General features: G+C 38.6%; 1 protein-coding gene across 3 annotated transcripts in view; it reads right to left on the bottom strand.

Annotated features, from left to right (window-relative positions):
* Nucleotides 1-727: 727 nt before the first annotated feature.
* TRPM1 (transient receptor potential cation channel subfamily M member 1) overlaps nucleotides 728-18,423 on the bottom strand; it is a 155,172-nt gene continuing 137,476 nt past the window's right edge. For all 3 annotated transcript variants that reach the window (XM_012472491.2, XM_012472492.3, XM_012472490.3), the window contains one exon: nucleotides 728-2,732. In XM_012472491.2, the coding sequence (XP_012327914.1) occupies nucleotides 1,484-2,732 (1,249 nt within the window). In that variant the 3' untranslated portion in view covers nucleotides 728-1,483. The remainder of the gene's footprint in view (nucleotides 2,733-18,423) is intronic.

Raw genomic sequence — 18,423 nt, forward strand, 5'->3', positions numbered from 1 at the left:
CAGGAGGCTGACCCTCTCTGTGCACCAGAGACCTTCTGAGACCCGAGTACCCTGAGGTTCTCGTGCGAGATGGTGAGGGGCTAGGGTCTAACTCTAACCTCTGCTCTAGCCAGAGAAGACCCCTTTCTGCCACCTCTGCTTCTTTTTGTATAGCTAAGAGTGATGGTGGTGTGGCCTTCAGGGTTCCTAGACAGTGGCCCCCCCTTATTTTTTTTTGAGATGGAGTCTCACTCTGTCACCCACACTGGAGTCCAATGGCATGATCTCGGCTCACTGCAAACTCTGCCTACTGGGTTCAAGCAATTCTCCTGCCTCAGCCTCCCCAGTAGCTGGGATTACAGGCACCCACCACCATGCTCAGCTAATTTTTTTGTATTTTTAGTAGAGATGTGATTTCTCCATGTTGGTCAGGTTGATCTTGAACTCCTGACCTCAGGTGGTCCTCCCACCTTGGCCTCCCAAAGTGCTGGGATTAAAGGTGTCAGCCACTGTGCCCAGCCTACAGTGGCCCCTCTTGGAACCCTTGTATAGGGGTTCTATTACTCTTGTGGATATTTGTTTGAACCTCGAGTTGAAGCACAACACGTGGTGTTCTCAACTAAGAGTAGTCTCTGTGGTTTGTGAATATATATCCTTTAGATTTTAGCTACAGCTTTGTACAAAGCATTGTGTAGACAAGTACAATTAATTTGTATTTGCTATTAAGGACTCTATGAAAACAAAAAAATGCATACTTGATACTTTATTTTTGCACATTAACAAAACTCTAGGTCACCCTAAATTATGAGAATATGATGTCTGATATAATGGTATACTTTTTTCCCATTGTGTAATTTAAATCATTAAAACAGAAAAAAAAAAAAAACAAAAAAAAAAGACCCCATAAAAACATATTTATTGCTCCTTCTCACTTCTCACATCTCATATTTTTCTTCTTTCTACCCCTCCTGTTTTTCACGCTTGCGTTCTCTTTAGCTTTTCTTTCTACATAAGTGCTTACTTCTTCTTCTTTTTTTAAATAGAGATGGAGTATCACACATTGCCCAGGTTGGTCTGAAACTCCTAGACTCAAGTGATCTTTCTGTCTTGGTCTCCCAAAGTGCTAGGATTACAGGCATGAGCCACTGTGCCCAGCCAGTTGCTTATTTCTTATGTGACCTCATGGTGACTTCAGTGCTCAAGGGCACTTCCTAGGCTATCTGGTGGCCCTCAGTAATAAAGAGATTGTATAATCTTGTATACTGATTAGCCAATTTATCTTCATTATAGTATTGTCACTTTCATTTGATACTACTCCAACTGAAAAAACTAAGCCTACTAACATATACCAACAAAATACTACTTTTAGTGCATTAAATTTTAAATGAAGTCTGAATTTCCAAAATTGTTTAAGGAAAATGTTTTCAGAAGCTGATGATGTTTAGGTGGCGAAGATGACACCCATTAGTGGCTCTGACTGTTGAAAACAAAGAAACAAAACAGACTAGCATTCAGTTTCTGTGGAAGCTTTCTCTTTCTTAACCTTTTCTTCTTCCGCTGTAATTCCAGACACAATTACTAAGCTACTTATGCTACTGGCATGTCCAGATTTGTCTAACTTTCCCTGAACAGATTTCACATTCCTAGGATGTCCATGTAAACTTTTTGATCTGAGAGATGGGAATCCCAAAGTTTGATCTGGTTTCACAGACAGTAAGTTTTCTGTCCCACTTCTGTCAGTAATGGTTAGGGATAAGCGAGGGATTTGAGGAATTGCTTCAGTGACACAGTGTTCATCTTCCATATCTGCAAACTGCTCTTTATGCTCGGCTTGCGCTGCAGCTTCTGACACAATGTAAGGAATATCTGTGCTATGAGAGCGTGTGATCTTCTGAACTTGGCATTTCCATTCTGTCGTCCATTGCTGGTCCATGATTGAACTGTACTCTACATCCTGGTTAACCCCACCGACCAGCTTTCTTCCCCGGGAATACATGACGCTTCTGGACTTCATTGTTTTAAAAGCGTTGAACGCTTCATCAGGGTAATAGCGTGTAATTTTGGTTTCTTCCAGGGGATAGGAAACAGTGCCTTCTATATTTGTCATTTTCACTGTTAGCTGAGTGGTTTGAACATCTGATTTGTCCTGTCCAGGTGTCACATCTGTTTTATTTAAACTTGGGGAAATAGTTTCTTCTTTTTTAGAGTCTGCCTGTCTTTCATCATCTTCCTTTGAGATCCAAGTATCTGGACCTAATTTTGACTCTTCAGCATTCTTTAAGTCATCTACAGCAAGGTGACTGCCATCTGGGGTTGCTGATGTGCTGGTGCCGAGTGAAAGGTGAAGGCTGTTCTGACGTTCTGGGACTAAATGTGTTTTTGCATCCTTCTCTTCCTTTATACGGAAGGAACAGGTTTTTTTCCTGACTCCTGTCCCCGGTGACATGGAGAGAGAAGTATCCTCAAACAATAACTCTTCTCCATTAAAATGATATCGATACAAGCTGTAACCATCAGCGCTATTGATGCTGCTTTGCCGCAGAAGATACGTCGCCTCACATTCAGAAGAAGCCCGGGACCGTGCCTGGATCAGGTCAGACCTGTCAATTCCCACAAGATTTTCAAGAGCGTTCACCATTCTGTTAGATAATTCTTCTAGCTGAGCAAGTCGAAGGTCAACAGTCTGTAGGGAAGTTTTCATAAAAGTTTCTCTTTCATTGATTTCTTCCAACCTCATTGACATATTTTCAACTCTGGCAAATATAATGGGATAGATTTATTAAACTGAGATTAAGTAGATATTAAAAATCAAAATATAATGTCATTGCTATATGACTTTTCAGTCTTTTAATAAATACGGAACTGTTTGAGCATATTTATAAGCTTCACAAACCCTTAACATGACAACTCAAATTACCATGAGGAGCCACCAGAAAATAATGGAAATATTAGTTAAAGCATATAGCACTTACTGTTCACCAGTCATTGCTCTAAATGCATTATGTATTCACTAACAAGTACTCACCGAAGTTCAGTCCTCGGCTTACTTAATCTTCAGAGCAGTCCTTGGAAGTAGGTCTATTATTGTCATCCCCATTTTACAGATGAGAACATTAAATCATGGAGAGTATAAGCAATTTCCCCAAAGGTAGGAAGCAGTGGAGCAGGAATTTGGGCACACGCAGCCTAGCTCCAGCACTCACTCCAGTCCTTGTCTCTTAGATGGTACCTCACGCTGCCTCTGGTAATCACGGAAGCTACTAGTGCTTAGTTTTTAGAGCTTTGACTATGGCTGTCAGCACTGAATGGTTATAACAAAATAAAGAAAATCCTTATTTGAGGTTCAAGGGATTCAGAAAATAAACCGTTAATAATTAAGCTCAGATTATTAGATAGTTTGCTTAAGGGACAGTAGGTGATTTAATTGTCTGGAGAATTATCAGTAACTTTAAATGATTCTTTATATTTAATAATTTCCTTAACAAGGTTACACACAGAAAAGATCATAGGAGATTATAAATGTCTGCTGTTAGATATTTTTTAGAAAATTATTAGAAGATCAGGCAACAGCCTGTGAAACCATAATGTTGCCTGGCCTAAAATCCACTGGTGAAGACTTTATTTTATATTTTAATACACATAGTATGAATTATTTCAACAGGAATTTAACTCTAAGAGGTGAGATAGGCCCAGAATTGAAGATTGTTTTCTAAAAGTTGAATTTGTCCCAAGGATGGAGCTGGGAGTCCTGGCCCCTCTATTCTGGCTGATTCATCCCTGTGTGAAGGCAAGCACTTAGGGCTGATTCTATTATGCTTTGATTTTCTCCCACCTTCCTTAAAAACATAAAGAGACTTGGCTTGCGTTGCAGTCTATATGACCTAAGATCTTTGCTACTTTCTCTGCGTATCCTTATACATGTCCTTACTCGTTCTGCTGGCTCTCCTCTTACCCACCCATTTCATGGGTCCGCCACCCCACTCTTTTTTCTTCTGGGCAGTTTGCCTGCTGCTCTTTGCACTGCGAAGTCTGCACTGTGCTTGATTGCTTCTCCTGAACTCCATCCCCACCCTGAAGCTTCTGTGGCTACGTTACCCCACCTTCTCCCAGAGTTTTTTTTTTGCTAATGCCACTCTTCTGTTGGCCACATTGACAGCTGTGCTCTGCCATGTGTGTGTTTGTATGTGTGGTTCCTTGGCTTCTATTCTTAACTCTTTTCGTGGGGGAAGAACTATTTATATGTACGATAGGAAACCACATCATCTGAGCAGGAAGGGTCTGGCTTCCTGGAAGTTTGACACCAGGGAGGACCAAATTCACCACGTATGAGAAGTCCTGGCTTCCTTTTATTAAAGCCTCTCTATCATAGGCACTATAGATTGTAAGGGTTATCCCTCCTCTTGCATTTTAGAGGCCAACAGAAGAATTTCTCACGATTAACTTTTCATTACTTCTGAGTAAGACTTGGTGTTCTCCATTAAAAATAATGGCTCCCGGCCAGGCACAGTGGCTCACACCTGTAATCCCAGTACTTTGGGAGGCCGAGGTAGGTGGGTCACCTGAGGTCAGGAGTTTGAGACCAGCCTGGCCAGCATGGTGAAACCATGTCTCTACTAAAAATACAAAAATTAGCCAGACATGGTGGCACGTGCCTGTAAACCCAGCTACTTGGGAGGCTGAGGCACGAGAATCGCTTGAACCCAGGAGGCAAAGGATGCAGTGAGCCAAGATTGTGCCACTGCACACCAGCCTGGGCAACAGAGCAAGACTCTGTCTCAAAAAAAAAAAAAAAAAAAAAAAAAGGCTCCCTTTAAATTTATTACCCTGACAATTCCTTTTGTATCAAAAAACCACATTGCCCCAAACTTGAGTTCCTTTACAAACATACACTAAGAGATATTGCAGCTGTGCAAACTTTTCAAAACAAATACAATGGTGAAATGAAGATAAATACCTTTCCTTTCAAATCTTTTATAGTTTTTGTCTATTTCCGCTTTATTACCTAATTCAGATATCAGCATTCTCAGTCACTCATATATGAAAGAGAAACCCCAAAGTCATTGGATTCTTTGGTCTCCCTTATACTAACTCTCTCCCCTCCCCTCTGCATTGAATCAGTTACCAAGCTTCTTTTTTGGTGTCTCAAATCTCCCATCCCTACTGCTCCTCCCTTACTTGAAGCTGTGGAAGAAACAATGCTTAATGATGTGCCTTGGATTGAGAGAAATTGTCAGTTGCTTGTTTGGACCTTGTGAACTGCTATACTGCGGATACAGCAAATTTTAAACAGCTATGCCAAATGAAGGGAAGTTGTATTGAGTTTTGTAGTGCATATGAAAGAAGAAAGAAAAAAATGAGTTTAAGTTCACTTACATCTGAAATGATTAACCTAAAGGACAAATGAGGATCTATCTCCTTTGTTAGCCATGGTTGGTGACTTCCATAATTATTTAAAACATGCTTCACAAACCTTGACACCCACACCAAGAGTGGTTTCCATTTCAGATGGAGAAAGGCTATCTAGGAATCAATCAGACAAGAGCCCTACATTTGTTTACATATTGAATGGCAGAAAAACACAAGAGACTCCATCATTCATGACAGAGTTCATAGTGAGATATGATTAAACAGCAAAAAGTTATTTATGTAGCTTTCTAAGTCTTAGTCCAGCTTTTCTTTCAGGACATAGTGAAAAATATTTTTCATCACATCACAGAATACAAAAGCATTCCAGATCCAACTAATTCTCTTGGCTTTTCCTTTAAATATAGTTGATGCTCTCTTAAAGTTACATTTCTTTCTTTCTTTTTTTTTTGAGGCAGAGTCTTGCTTTGTCATCCAGGCTAGAGTACAGGGGCACGATCTCTGCTCACTGCAACCTCTGTGTCCAGGTTCAAGCAATTCTCCTGCCTCAGCCTCCTGAGTAGCTGAGACTACAGGCACCTGCCACCACACATGGCTAATTTTTGTATTTTTAGTAGAGATGGAGTTTTGCCATGTTGGCCAAGCTGGCCTCAAACTCCTGACCTCAGGTGATCCACCTGCCTCAGCCTCCCAAAGTGCTGGGATTAAAGGCATGAGCCACCACGCCCGGCAAAGATATATTTCTAATAATGGATGGGCCACAGTACCTGTTGAAGGACATTTGGGTTGTTTCCATTTTTTGACAAGTAAGAAAAGAGCTGCTGTAAACATTCATGTACAGGTTTTGTGTGAACATGTTTTCATTTCTCGAGGATAAATACGTAGGAGTTAAATACCTGGGATTGCTGGTTCATAGGATAAATGTATGTTTAACTTTATAAGGAACTACCAAACCATTTTTCAGAATGGCTGAACCATTTTTTATTCCTACCAGCAGTGTATGCAAATTCTAGTTGCTCAGCATCCTTCTTGGCTATTGGTATTTTTAAACTTTTTATTTTTAGCTCTTGTATTCGGTGTGTATTTCATTTCACAGATAGCTAATGATGTTGAGCAACTTTTTATGTACATATTTAACAACCTTATATCCTCTCTGGTGTGTCTAGTCTAATCTTTAGCTCATTTTTTAAATTGGGCCATTTTTTCCTTATTATGAGTTATGAAGGGTTTTAGAGTTCTTTAGACATTTTGTATAAGTCTTTTGTCAGATATATGATTGACATGATTATGCTTTTGGTGTTGCATTGAAGAATTCTTTTTCTATTCCCAAGTCATGAAGATTTTCTCTTTTGTCTTCTTCCAAACGTTTTATAGTTTTGTTTTATGCTTAGATCTGTGATCCATTTTTAGTTAATTTTTGTATATTGAGATCCATTTTTTGTATAAGAATGTCCCAGTGTCCTAACACCATTAATTGAAAAGATGATCATTCCTTGTTGAATTACTTTTGCACCTTTGGGGAAAGAAATCAATTGTCTCTGTTTGGGTAGATCTACTCCTGGACTCTTTATTCTGTTCCATTTATGCACGTGTTGGGCCCTTCACCAATACCACATTGCCTTCATTACTATAGTTTCACAGTAAGCCTTAAAACTGGGTAGTGTGATTTCTCTAATGTTATTCTTCTTTTTCAAAATTGTTTTACATAGTCTAGTTCCTTGGCCTTTCCATTTAACTTTTAAAATCAGTTGACATAGCTGGGCACAGTGGCTCATGCCTGTAATCCCAGTGCTTCGGGAGACTGAGGTAGGAGGATTGCTTGAGCTCAGGAGTTTGAGACCAGCCTGGAAACATAGGGAGACCTCGTCTATAACAACAACAACAACAACAAACCAGTTGACCTATATCTACAAAATATCCTGCTGGGATTTTGATTGGTACTGTGTGAAATCTGTAGATGAATCTGGGGAGAACTGACATCTTACCACACTGAGTCTTCCAATACATGAATATGGTATATCTTCCCATTTATTTAAGTGATCGTTGATTTCTTTCATCAGCATTTTGTAGTTTTCTGCATGTAGCTCCCATACATATTTTACGAGATTTATACGTAAGTATTTCATTTTTGTTGGAGCTCTGTGAGAATGGTATTATTTTTAAAATTCTAGTGTTCAATTACATACTGATAGTATATATAGAAATAAGATTAATTTTTGTTTGTTGACTTTGTACTCTGTAGCCTTGTTAAATTCATTACTTCTAGGAGATTTCTGTTTCATTTTTAAAGATTTTACGTGATTTTCTACATAGAGAATCATGTCATATATAAACAGGAAGGGTTTTATGTATTTATGCATTTCTCTCCAAGACGTAAGGCTTTTTTTTTTCCCTTGCCTTACTGCATTGCCTAAGACTTCCAGTACATTGTTGAACAGCAGTGGTGAGAGTGGTCATCCTTCCTTGTTCCCAGTTTTAGGGAGAAAGCATTCAGTCTTTTACCATTTTAGCTATAGGTTTTATGTAAATGCCATTTGTCAGATTAAGGAGGTTCTCTTCTGTTCCTAGTTTGCTGAGAGGCTTTTAGAAAATGTATTTTTATTATCATGAATGTTGAATTTCATCAAATGCTTTTTCTGCACCAATTGCCAGAAACATACAGTTTTTCCCTATTATTAATATGGTAGATTACATAGATTATTTTCAAATACTGACCCAGCCTTTCATTCCTGGGATAAGCTACCTGATCGTGGCTAGACTCAATTTGCTAGTATTTTGTTGTGAAATTTTGTGTCTACATTCAGGAGGAATATTGGTCTGTAGTTTTTCTTTTTTCAGTTGTCTTTGTCTGATTTTGGTATCATGGTGATGCTGGCCTCAGGGAATGAGTTGGGAAGTGACTAAAGTATTTACTACGGATTTTACAGCGGTTGTTTTAGAGATTACAAATAGATAGTAACGTTTCACAGTGTACTTCATGTCAGTATTTCACCACTGCAGTTTGAATGTAGGAACATTACTACCATACAGGTCGCTTTCCCATAGCTCTTTGTGCAGCAGTTGTCATATATTGTATCTACATATATTGAAAACTCCATCAGACAACATGACAGTTTTTGCTTTCAACTGTCAAATATACTTTAAAGAACTCAAAGAGAAGATTCATCTTTACGTTTATCAACATATTTACTATTTCTGATGCTCTTTCATTTCTGATGTTCAAGTTCAATTCTGGTATCATTTCCTTCTGTCTGGAAGAATTTTCTGTAGTAATTTTTTTAGAATTGGTCTTTTAATTCTTTGTCTGATTTTTTTTCACTTTCATTTTTGAAGAATATTTTTGTTGGGTATATAATTCTGGGTTGATTATTCTTTTCTTTCAGCACTTTAAAAACATAATGCAGGGTATGGTGACCTGTGCCTGTGATCTCAGCTTCTCGGGAGGCTGTGGTGGGAGGGTTGCTTGAGCCCAGGTGTTTGAGTTTAGCCTGGCAACATAGGAGACCTGATCTCAAAAAATAAATGAAAATTAAAATGAAAAACATAGTGCTACTTCCTCCTGGCCTGCATTGTTTCTGATGAGAAATCTGCCATCATTCAAATCACTGTCCTCCAGTAAGTAATGTGCCATTTTTCTCTGGTCAATTTTTACTTTGCTATCAATTTTTTTTCCTCTGTCTTTAGTTTTGGGCCCTTCATTTGATATGGATTCATTTGAGTTAGTCCTATATAGCTTTCTCTAAATTTATTTAATCTGTGGGTTTATGCCTTTCATCAAACTTGGGAGGTTTTTAGTTATTTCTTCAAGTAGTTTTTCTGCATCATACTTTTTCTCTTCTTCTAGGACTCATACTTCAAATGTTATACCTTTTATTATTGCCTCAGACTTCTCTGAGGCTTTGGCCTTTTACTCTCTTGTTCAAATTGAGTAATTTTCTATTGAAATACCTTCAAGTTTACTCTCTCCTCTGTAAACCCTGTTTTGCTATTGAGCCTATCCAATGAATTTTTCATTTCACTTACTGTATTTTTTGGTTAAATTTTCTTTGGATTTTCTTTGTGTAAGGCCGGTTGCCTCGCCGGGAGCACGGATGCACCCCCCCGCCCACCACCTTTTTTTAAAAGCTCGGACAAGCCTGGACGAGCTCAGGCAAGCTCAGACATGCTCAGGCTTGCTCCCTTCTCCCATGCTCACACAGCCTGACCTTTCCTTAAAGAGCCCAGTATGCAAACAAGGTGCTGCAACCCTAGCTTCTTAACAACCAATAGCAGTTGAGTCTTAACAACCAATAGCAGCCGAGTCTTAACAACCAATAGCAGCCGAGTCTTAACAACCAATAGCAGCCAAGTAATTCCAACCAACAACAAGCCAAGTCCTAGGTAAAGGCTTGTAACTTACCCAATAGCAGTCCTGCTCTCCCACAACCAATCCAGCTCCCTCACTCCGTATAAAACCCCACGTCTGAGAGAAGTCCGTGCGACTTCTCTGGCCCCTCCTGTCCAGACTGCAGAACCTCACCCAGGAGCCTGAATAAATTCCTTCGCATTGGATTATTTTCATGCTGGCCTCAGTTTCTTCATTTTAAACACAGCAAGAACCCAAGAACAAACCTTACACTTTGTATCTTCTATTCTTTTTCTCAGACTTTCTAGTTTTCTATTAGTTTAAAGAGCCTTTGCAATTTTGTTAAAGCATTTTCATAATAGCTGCTTTAAAGCCTTTGTCAGATAATTTCAATATCTGTGTTATCTTGACATTGACATTTCCTGATTGTCTTTTTCTCCCAAGTGAGTTGAGATTTTCTAGATTCTTCATACTTCAAATGATTTTGGACTGTAGCCTGACATTTTGAATATTATGCCACATGACTCTGAATCATGTCTAATTTTCATGGAGAATGTTGATTTTTTTTTTTTTTTTTTTTTTTTTTTGGTTTTAGCAGGTGATCAACCTGGTTAGTTTCAGGCTGCAACTTGCCACACGCTTTCTATGGACAGTGATTCCAATGTCAGTTTCATTTTCAAAGTCTTTGCAGTGCTATTGAGATCTGACCTATGTGTGTGCAGCCCAGTAGTCAGTCTGGGACCTTGGTGACAGTCTGTTCATTAGTTCAGTTCTTAATGTCTTTGAGATCTTTCTTCTTTTTACATGTGGGCCTTTACAGTTATAAATATCCTTCTGAATACTGCTTTTACTGTTTTGGTATGTTGTGTTTTCATTTTTTTCACCTTGAAGTATTTTCTAATTTCTCTTGTGATATTTTCTTTGATCTATTGATTATTTAAGAGTGTGTTGTTTAATTATCACATATTTGTAAATTTTCCAAATTTTCATTTGTTATTAATTTATCATTTTATTTTATTGTGGCCTGAGAATACTTTGTTTAATCTTAATCCTTTTAAAACTTATTGAGACTTGCTTTATGGCCTAACAGATGATGTATATTGGAAAATGTCCTATATGATTATAAGATGAATATATATTTTGCTGTTGTTGAGTATTCTGTTGATGTCTGTTACCTTGAGTTGGCATATAGTATTGGCCAAGGCTTCTATTTTCTTGATGTACTTTTGTCTAGTTCTATTATTAATGAAAGTGGAATATTAGCGTCTACAACTATTATTTGAGAACTATCTGTTTCTCCCTTCGATTTTGTCAGTTTTTGCTTCATATCTTATGAGGTTCTGCTATTGGGTGCATATGTGTTTATAATTGTTATATCTTTTTGATATATTGACCTTTTCATTATATCATTCATTATGTCATGTCCTTCTTTGTCTCTAGTAACAATATTTGTCTTAGAGTCTATTTTACCTGATAGGTATAGCCACTACAACTATTTTTTGATTACTGTCTGCATGAAATATCTTTTTCCATCCTTTTACTTTAAAACTTTAAAAATTTTTGAATCTGAAGTGAGACTCTGTAGACAGCATATAATTACACCATATTTTAAATATTCATTGTGCAGTCTCTGTCTTAAAAAGTCTAATCTATATACACATAATATAATTACAGGTATGGAAGAACTTACCTCTACCATACTGCTATTTGTTTTCTATATGTTATATCTTTTTTTTATTTTGTCCCTCAACTCCATTATTACTGCTTTCTTCTATGTTAAATAGGTATTTCCCAATGTATCATTTTAATTCACTTAATATTTCTTTTCTTTTTTAAGATATGGGGCCCCACTATGTTTCTCAGGCTAGCCTTGAACTCCTGGGCTGAAGTGATCTTTCTGCTTTAACCTCTTGAGTAGCTGGGACTACAGGCATGCACCACCACACCTGCCCCCTGTTATTTCTTTTCTCATATGTTTTTGAGTTATTTTCTTAGTGCTTACTCTGGGAATTATCACTAACACCTTAATTTATAACAGTCTACTTTAGTTTAATGCAATTACTTTTTTTTTGAGATGGAGTCTCATTCTGTTTCCAGGCTGAAGTGCAGTGGCAAGATCTCAACTCACTGCAACCTCCACTTCCCAGGTTCAAGTGATTCTCATATGTCAGCCTCCCAAGTAGTGGTAATTACAGGCATGTGCCACCACACCAGTTAATTTTTGTATTTTCAGTAGATTTTTGTATCAGTAGAGATTTTCACCATGTTGGCCAGGCTGGTCTTGGACTCCCGACCTCAGGTGATCCACCTGCCTTGGTCTCCCAGAGTGCTGGGATTAGAGGTGTGAGCCACTGCACTTGGCCTAATACCAATTACTTTCAATTATATACACAAACTTTACTCTTGTAAAGCTCCATCCTTCCCCAACCATGTTATGCTGTTATTATCAAAAATTACATCTTTGTACATTGTCTACCCATCAACATAGATTTGTAATGATTGCTTTATGCAGTTGTCTTATAAATCATAAAGAAAATAAAAAGTAGTTACAAACAAAAAATACATTTATAATGCCTTTCATATTTACCTAAGTAGTTACATTTACTGGTCCTCTTTATTTCTTCATGTATTTTAGTTATTGTCTTATGTTTTTTCATTTCTGCTTGAAAAACTATCTTTAGTATCTCTTGTAATAGGTTTGCTATTAATGAATTCTCTCAGTTCTTGGCTATCTGGGAAAATATCTTAATTTATCCTTCAAAGGAGAATTTTGCTGGATATATAAGTTTTAGTGGACAGTCCTTTTCTTTCAGCATATTGACTATGTCATCCCAAGGTCTTCTGGTCTTCCTGGCTTCTGATGAGAGCTCAGCCTTTTTATCTGATTGAGCATCCTTTGCATGTGATAAGTTGCTTCTTTCTTGCTGCTTTCAAGATTCTTTTCCTTTGGCTTTTAACAGTTTGGCTATAATGTTAATTGGTATGGATCTCTGAGTTTATCTTACTTGGAGTTTACAGAGTTTCTTGGATATGTAGATTCATATCTTTCATAAAATTTGTAAAATGTTGGCCATTAAATATTATTTCTGCCACTTTTGCTTCTCTCCTTCTATAACTCTCATAATGCCCATGTTGTTATGCTGGATGGTGTTCCATGGGTCTCTGACACTGTTCATTTTCTCTTCATTTACCCCCCTGTTCTTAGACTGAGTAATTTTAACTGATTTATTTTCCAGTTTGCCAATTCTTTAATCTGGCTGCTCAAATCTGCTATTGAGCCTCTGTAGTCAATTTTTCATTTCAGTTATTGTATTTTACAATGTCAGAATTTCCCTCCCTCCCTCCCTCCCTCTCTTCCTTTCTTTCTTCTTTTTGAGACAGTGTCTTACTCTATTGTCCAGGCTGGACAGTGGCAAGATTATAGCTCACTGCAGCCTTGAATTCCTGGGCTCAAGCAATCCTCCCACTTAGCCTCCCAAGTAGCTAGGACTACTGGCACCACCATACTTGGCCAGTTGCCATGGTATGCACCAGCATTCTTGTCTAGTTTTAAAAACAATTTTATGTAAGTTAAAACAGTCTTGCTATGTTTCCCAGGCTGGTCTTGAACTCCTGGCCTCAAGCAATCCTCCCACCTTGGCCTCCCAAAGTTCTGAGATGACAGGCATGAGTCACTGTGCCTGACCTATTTTTTTTAAATATATATAATTTTGACCTCTTTTTTTTTTTTTTTTTTTGATACCTCATCTACTACTTGATATAATTTCTACCTCTTTATTGATAGTCTCTATTTGGTGAAAAATCCTTCTCACACTTTTCTTTAGTTCTTTGGAGATGGTTTCCTTCAGGTCTTTAAATGTACTTTAAATAGCTAAAATAATTGAATTAAACTCTTTGCTAAAACATCTAATATCCAGGATTCCTAAGGGACGGTTTTTAAGATTGTCCTTTTTCCTGTGTGTGGACCATAGTTTCATATTTCTTTACATGCTTTGTCATTTTTATTTAAAAGTTGACATGTTGAGTTTTATAATGTGGCAACTCTAGAAATCAGATTCTCTCCCCTCTCAGGCTTGTCAGTATTGCTTTTTAACATAGTTGTTGTTTGTTTAGTGATTTTTCTGAAATAATTTTGTAAAGTCTGTATTCTTTGTGTTGTATGGCCACTAAAGTTTGTGTTTTATTAGCTTAGTGGTCAGTTAATACTTAGAGATTTCCTTAAATGTGTGGAACAACAAGAAAAAAATCTAGTCTTTTCTGAGAAGCTATATGTGTATATAGGGGCACATTTTCAATACTCAGGCAGTTTACATCTTTGCCTTAGCCTTCACTTCCTGCTTTCATAGAGCCTCAAGGTCAGGTCAGCCAGAAACAAGCTTACAGCTTTCTCAGGTCTTTCCTGAGCCTATGCACAGCCCTAGCATGCATATAGCTTTCTAGATTCCCAGGAATGTGTCAGAGCCTTTCAAAGCTCTTATGGACATCTGTTTTTCTCCCTAACTTTTTGGTTAGTCTATTGTTTGCCCCAGTTGTCATCTGTCACCTCAGAGAGCAAGCACTAAACGCTTTGCCTGTAAATGGTTTTGACAACCCTTCGTCCACCCCTTCTAACTAGAAGCTTTAGTACTGGGCCTGTTCCAGCTCAGGTGAAATAAAGACGAGACTTTCAGCCAGACTTCCAAGGAACTGCCTTGTAATTACAAAACAAGTAATTATAATTCTTTGCATATGAGATTCTTTCTGCTCCTACTGGTACTAGGAATGCAGGTTGTTGTTTTCAAGGCGACCACTAAACTGGAGAGCAGAGGATAGGGCAGGGGTAAGTTAAAATGTCACAAAGCTCACTTTAAAAAAAAAAAAAATCAAGATCCAGCCATTTCATTTAAATAAGAATGCCCTAAGTTGCCTAATAAGCCATTGCTTAATTCCCAGAGTTCCACAAAATATAGACTCTGACAGTTTTTGCCAACTTTGTTATTGCTTTTATGGTGAGGCAGAGTTCCAGAGTTCCTTACTCTACCAGCTTTTGTTCATTTTGCCCCACTCAATGCCTTTGGTATGTGAATAAGAAGCAGACTCCCCAACCTTTGACACACACAGTCTGGGGGTGAGTTCATAAATTTATGGCATTACTTTTCCAAGTTCCCCACCTCACTATCTCCCTGATGTCTCTAGTTCCTGGGAGCTCCCCTTTGCTATTCTCCAGCCAGAAAGCTGGGGCTCACATCAATCCTCTGTGCCCTGCACTTCCACAATTGCATTTACTGTCAGGGCCAAATGACAGGAGGACACAGAGAGCAAAGAGCAATGATTGGTTTCGCCATCTTGAATTTTGATGCAGTGTGTAGGGACTTCACCAGACTACTGGATTTCCTGCACCTGACTCAAGGTGGGGGGTGAGGGTGGGGCGATGGGACAATAGCGAGAGGAAAAATAACTCTTAGAATAAGCAAATGAGATGAGGTCAAAGAATAATTTCACATATTAAAAGATATATGACCTTGGCTGGGCATGGTGGCTTATGCCTGTAATCCCAGCACTTTGGGAGGCTGAGGTGGGTGGATCATCTGGGGTCAGGAGTTCGAGAGCAGTCTGACCAACATGGTGAAACCCCATCTCTACTAAAAAATACAAGTAAAAAGTTAGCTGGGCATGGTGGCACACATCATAATCCTAGCTACTTGGGAGGCTGAGGCAGGAGAATCGCTTGAACCCAGGAGGCAGAGGTTACAGTGAGCCAAGATTGCGCCATTGCACTCCAGCCTGGGTGACAGGGCGAGACTCTGTCAAAAAAAAAAAAAAAAAAAAAAGGAAAGAAAAAAGATGTATGACCTCATTTTGTACCCCCAAGCTGATAAAACAAAAAATGTTAGTTACAAGGAATAGCCTCTTTGCCTCCAATGTCTTCTCATTCTAATCCAAAAAGATATCACAGAAATACAACCATGTCAATCTTTGCTTAAAAACAGTAGCAGCCTCCCATCATGCTTAAGATAAAAACACAATTTCCCTGTAGTGTTGGGTACCAAAAAGTGTATTAAAGGAAGACCTTATAATCTCCATTGGCAACCCTATTCTGCGATACAGAGACTGACACTTTCTCATACCATGTAAAATGCTATGAAAATGTAGCTTTAATTCTTCCCTTCCATCCATGGCAGCCCTTAATCTTAACATCCTATAGAGATTTCTGTTTCCCATATACATTCAAAGCTCTTCAGAATCTGCCCTTATCTTCCCATCCTGCCCCATCTTGTTCTTCATCCCCACATTTGCTCAAGGACCCTTTGCAAACATGCCGTCATCATCAAAGTTAAAAAATAAAGTTATCTTAGAACATGAGAAACCCACATCCCAAGTCATTTGATGACCCCAGCTGTGAGAAAACTGGTCCTAGAACTTTCAGCTACCTCTAATGGCTGTGGAAGAGCTAGATGAATGAAAGCTGCCTTGGTGATGTCAGGGACCTCAGCCATTGCATGTAAACATATGTTGCTATGCTGGCTTTAGGCATGATTTAATTAAATTATCATGCCCGTGTTATTTATTATGGGGTTTTCAAAAATTTTCAAAATAATTCTTACTTTACAAAATATGCCAATACCCTCAAATATTTCAAATCACACAGTCAAATAACTTATCACTATGTTTTCAGTATAACAAGTATTCAGCGCAAATAAATTATTTCTTTGATTAGTAGTAGTTTTATGACACAAAGTGTGCTTTCTTACACATGGTGACACTGATTTCTGATCAGATTGATTATCTTCCTTTCTCTCCATGTGAAGTTTGTGGTTTCTGTAACTATTTCTGGGTTTGGATTTACTTGTAGATCCTATAAGTAGCTCTACTAGGTTTTTATTTTTCACATTACGGCAGCATTGACTTTACAGAAAAAATTCCGCTTACGAATACTTTTGAAAAGGGCATTGAGGCCATTTTTCTAACCACCAAACACATGATTTCTCAACTGGCAGACCTGAAGAGCAATTCCTAACTGCCACCTTCCATCGTTCTGTATCAGAGGAAACGATAAGCAATGAAATATATAAACTGTCTGGGCCCCAATTAATCATTCTCCTGACTTTGAATAGAAATTTAAGCTACACTTGATTTATTACAATATTTGCTCTGTTCTTAACTGCATCATGTGTACTGCTCCTAAAGTCACGAGGAGCCCAGAACCCCATGTGCAGCCAGGCTGGTCTCGAACCCCTGACCTCAGGTGATCCACCTGCCTTGGCCTCTCAATGTGCTGGGATTACAGGCATGAGCCACTATGCCTGGCCTTTTTGAACTTTTGAGACACAGTCTCATTTTGTTGCACAGGCTGGAGTGCAGGGGTGCAATCTTGGCTTACTGCAACCTCCGCCTCTGAGGTTCAAGTTGTTCTCGTGGCTCATCCTCCTGAGTAGCTGGGATTACCGGCATGCACCACTACACCTGGCTAATTTTTTGTAATTTTAGTAGATACAGGGTTTCACCATGTTGGCCAGGCTGGTCTAGAACTCCTGGTCTCAATCAAGTCTTGATTAATAATAGTTGTGTCCCTCTATGCCCACATTTCTCTTTTGACTCAGAGATTTAATCTTTAGGCTTTTCTGTTAAAAGGATACACCTGAATGCCCTAATCAGTCTCAAAACCTGGCGTACACACACACACGCACACACATGCACAGACACATACTTGTTTTCTAAATTAAGAAAGTGAAAGATTATACCAGATTAACAACTGACATTACATATCATGACTCTTTTTGTTTAGTTTGGTTCTGAGAAAAAACAAAAGCTGTTTCTGATTAAGATGTGGCCAGTGTCAGCGTTCCCTTTGAGATGTGCCCATCCACATTTGCTTTTGGGATGAAGCTACTCCACCAGCCCCTCTCTAAGTGTTTCTGTCCCTGGGGAGTGATTTATCACACATTAACCACAGTTGCAGGCTGATAGCAACTAAATTAAGTTAACTAAATGAAATTGTGTGCTCTGTGAACTGCAAATGGTACACAAGTGTCAAAGGACATGGCTGTGTGAGTAAGATACCATTGCAAATTTTCTCTATACCTTGCTATATCTATTATTAAGGATACTTGATTTTGAACATGATGCCACTAAGCCTGAAGGTGGTTAAATGAAAACACACTTTTTGTTAAGTGGTTGTAAATAATGTGTTCTGTTTCATTCAAATAATAGGTATGACAATATATGAATCTGTGGAACTTTCCTATTAATTTCCAAGAGAATACCTATGTACGGCATAACTTTATTGGACTTTGCATAGACTCTTGCCTATGAAACATAAGGTCCAAATTCATGTCCTTGTGGAAAGACTGAAACATTTGGAGTTCTGTAGTAAGCCAGTTGTTAAAACTTGTTTTATTTTATGTGTTTATTTTTTAATTAATTAATTAATTTTTTATTTTATTTTGTTTTTGAGATGGAGTTTCGCTCTGTGGCCCAGGCTGGAGTGCAGTGGCGCAATCTCGGGTCACTGCAACCTCTGTTTCCCGAGTTCAAGCGACTCTCTTGCCTCAGCTTCCCAAATAGCTAGGATGCCCATGCTACCATGCCCAGCTAATTTTTGTATTTTTAGTAGAGACAGGGTTTCGCCATGTTGGCCAGGGTGGTCTCGAACTCCTGACCTCAGGTGATCCACCACCTCAGCCTCCCAAGCTGCTGCGATTACAGGCGTGAGCCACCGTGCCTGGCCTTTTTAAATTTCTGAGACAGAGTCTCAC

Source organism: Aotus nancymaae, unplaced genomic scaffold, assembly GCF_030222135.1.
Source record: "Aotus nancymaae isolate 86718 unplaced genomic scaffold, 86718_ANA_hifiasm-v0.15.2.pri h1tg000014l, whole genome shotgun sequence".
Taxonomy (NCBI): domain Eukaryota; kingdom Metazoa; phylum Chordata; class Mammalia; order Primates; family Aotidae; genus Aotus; species Aotus nancymaae.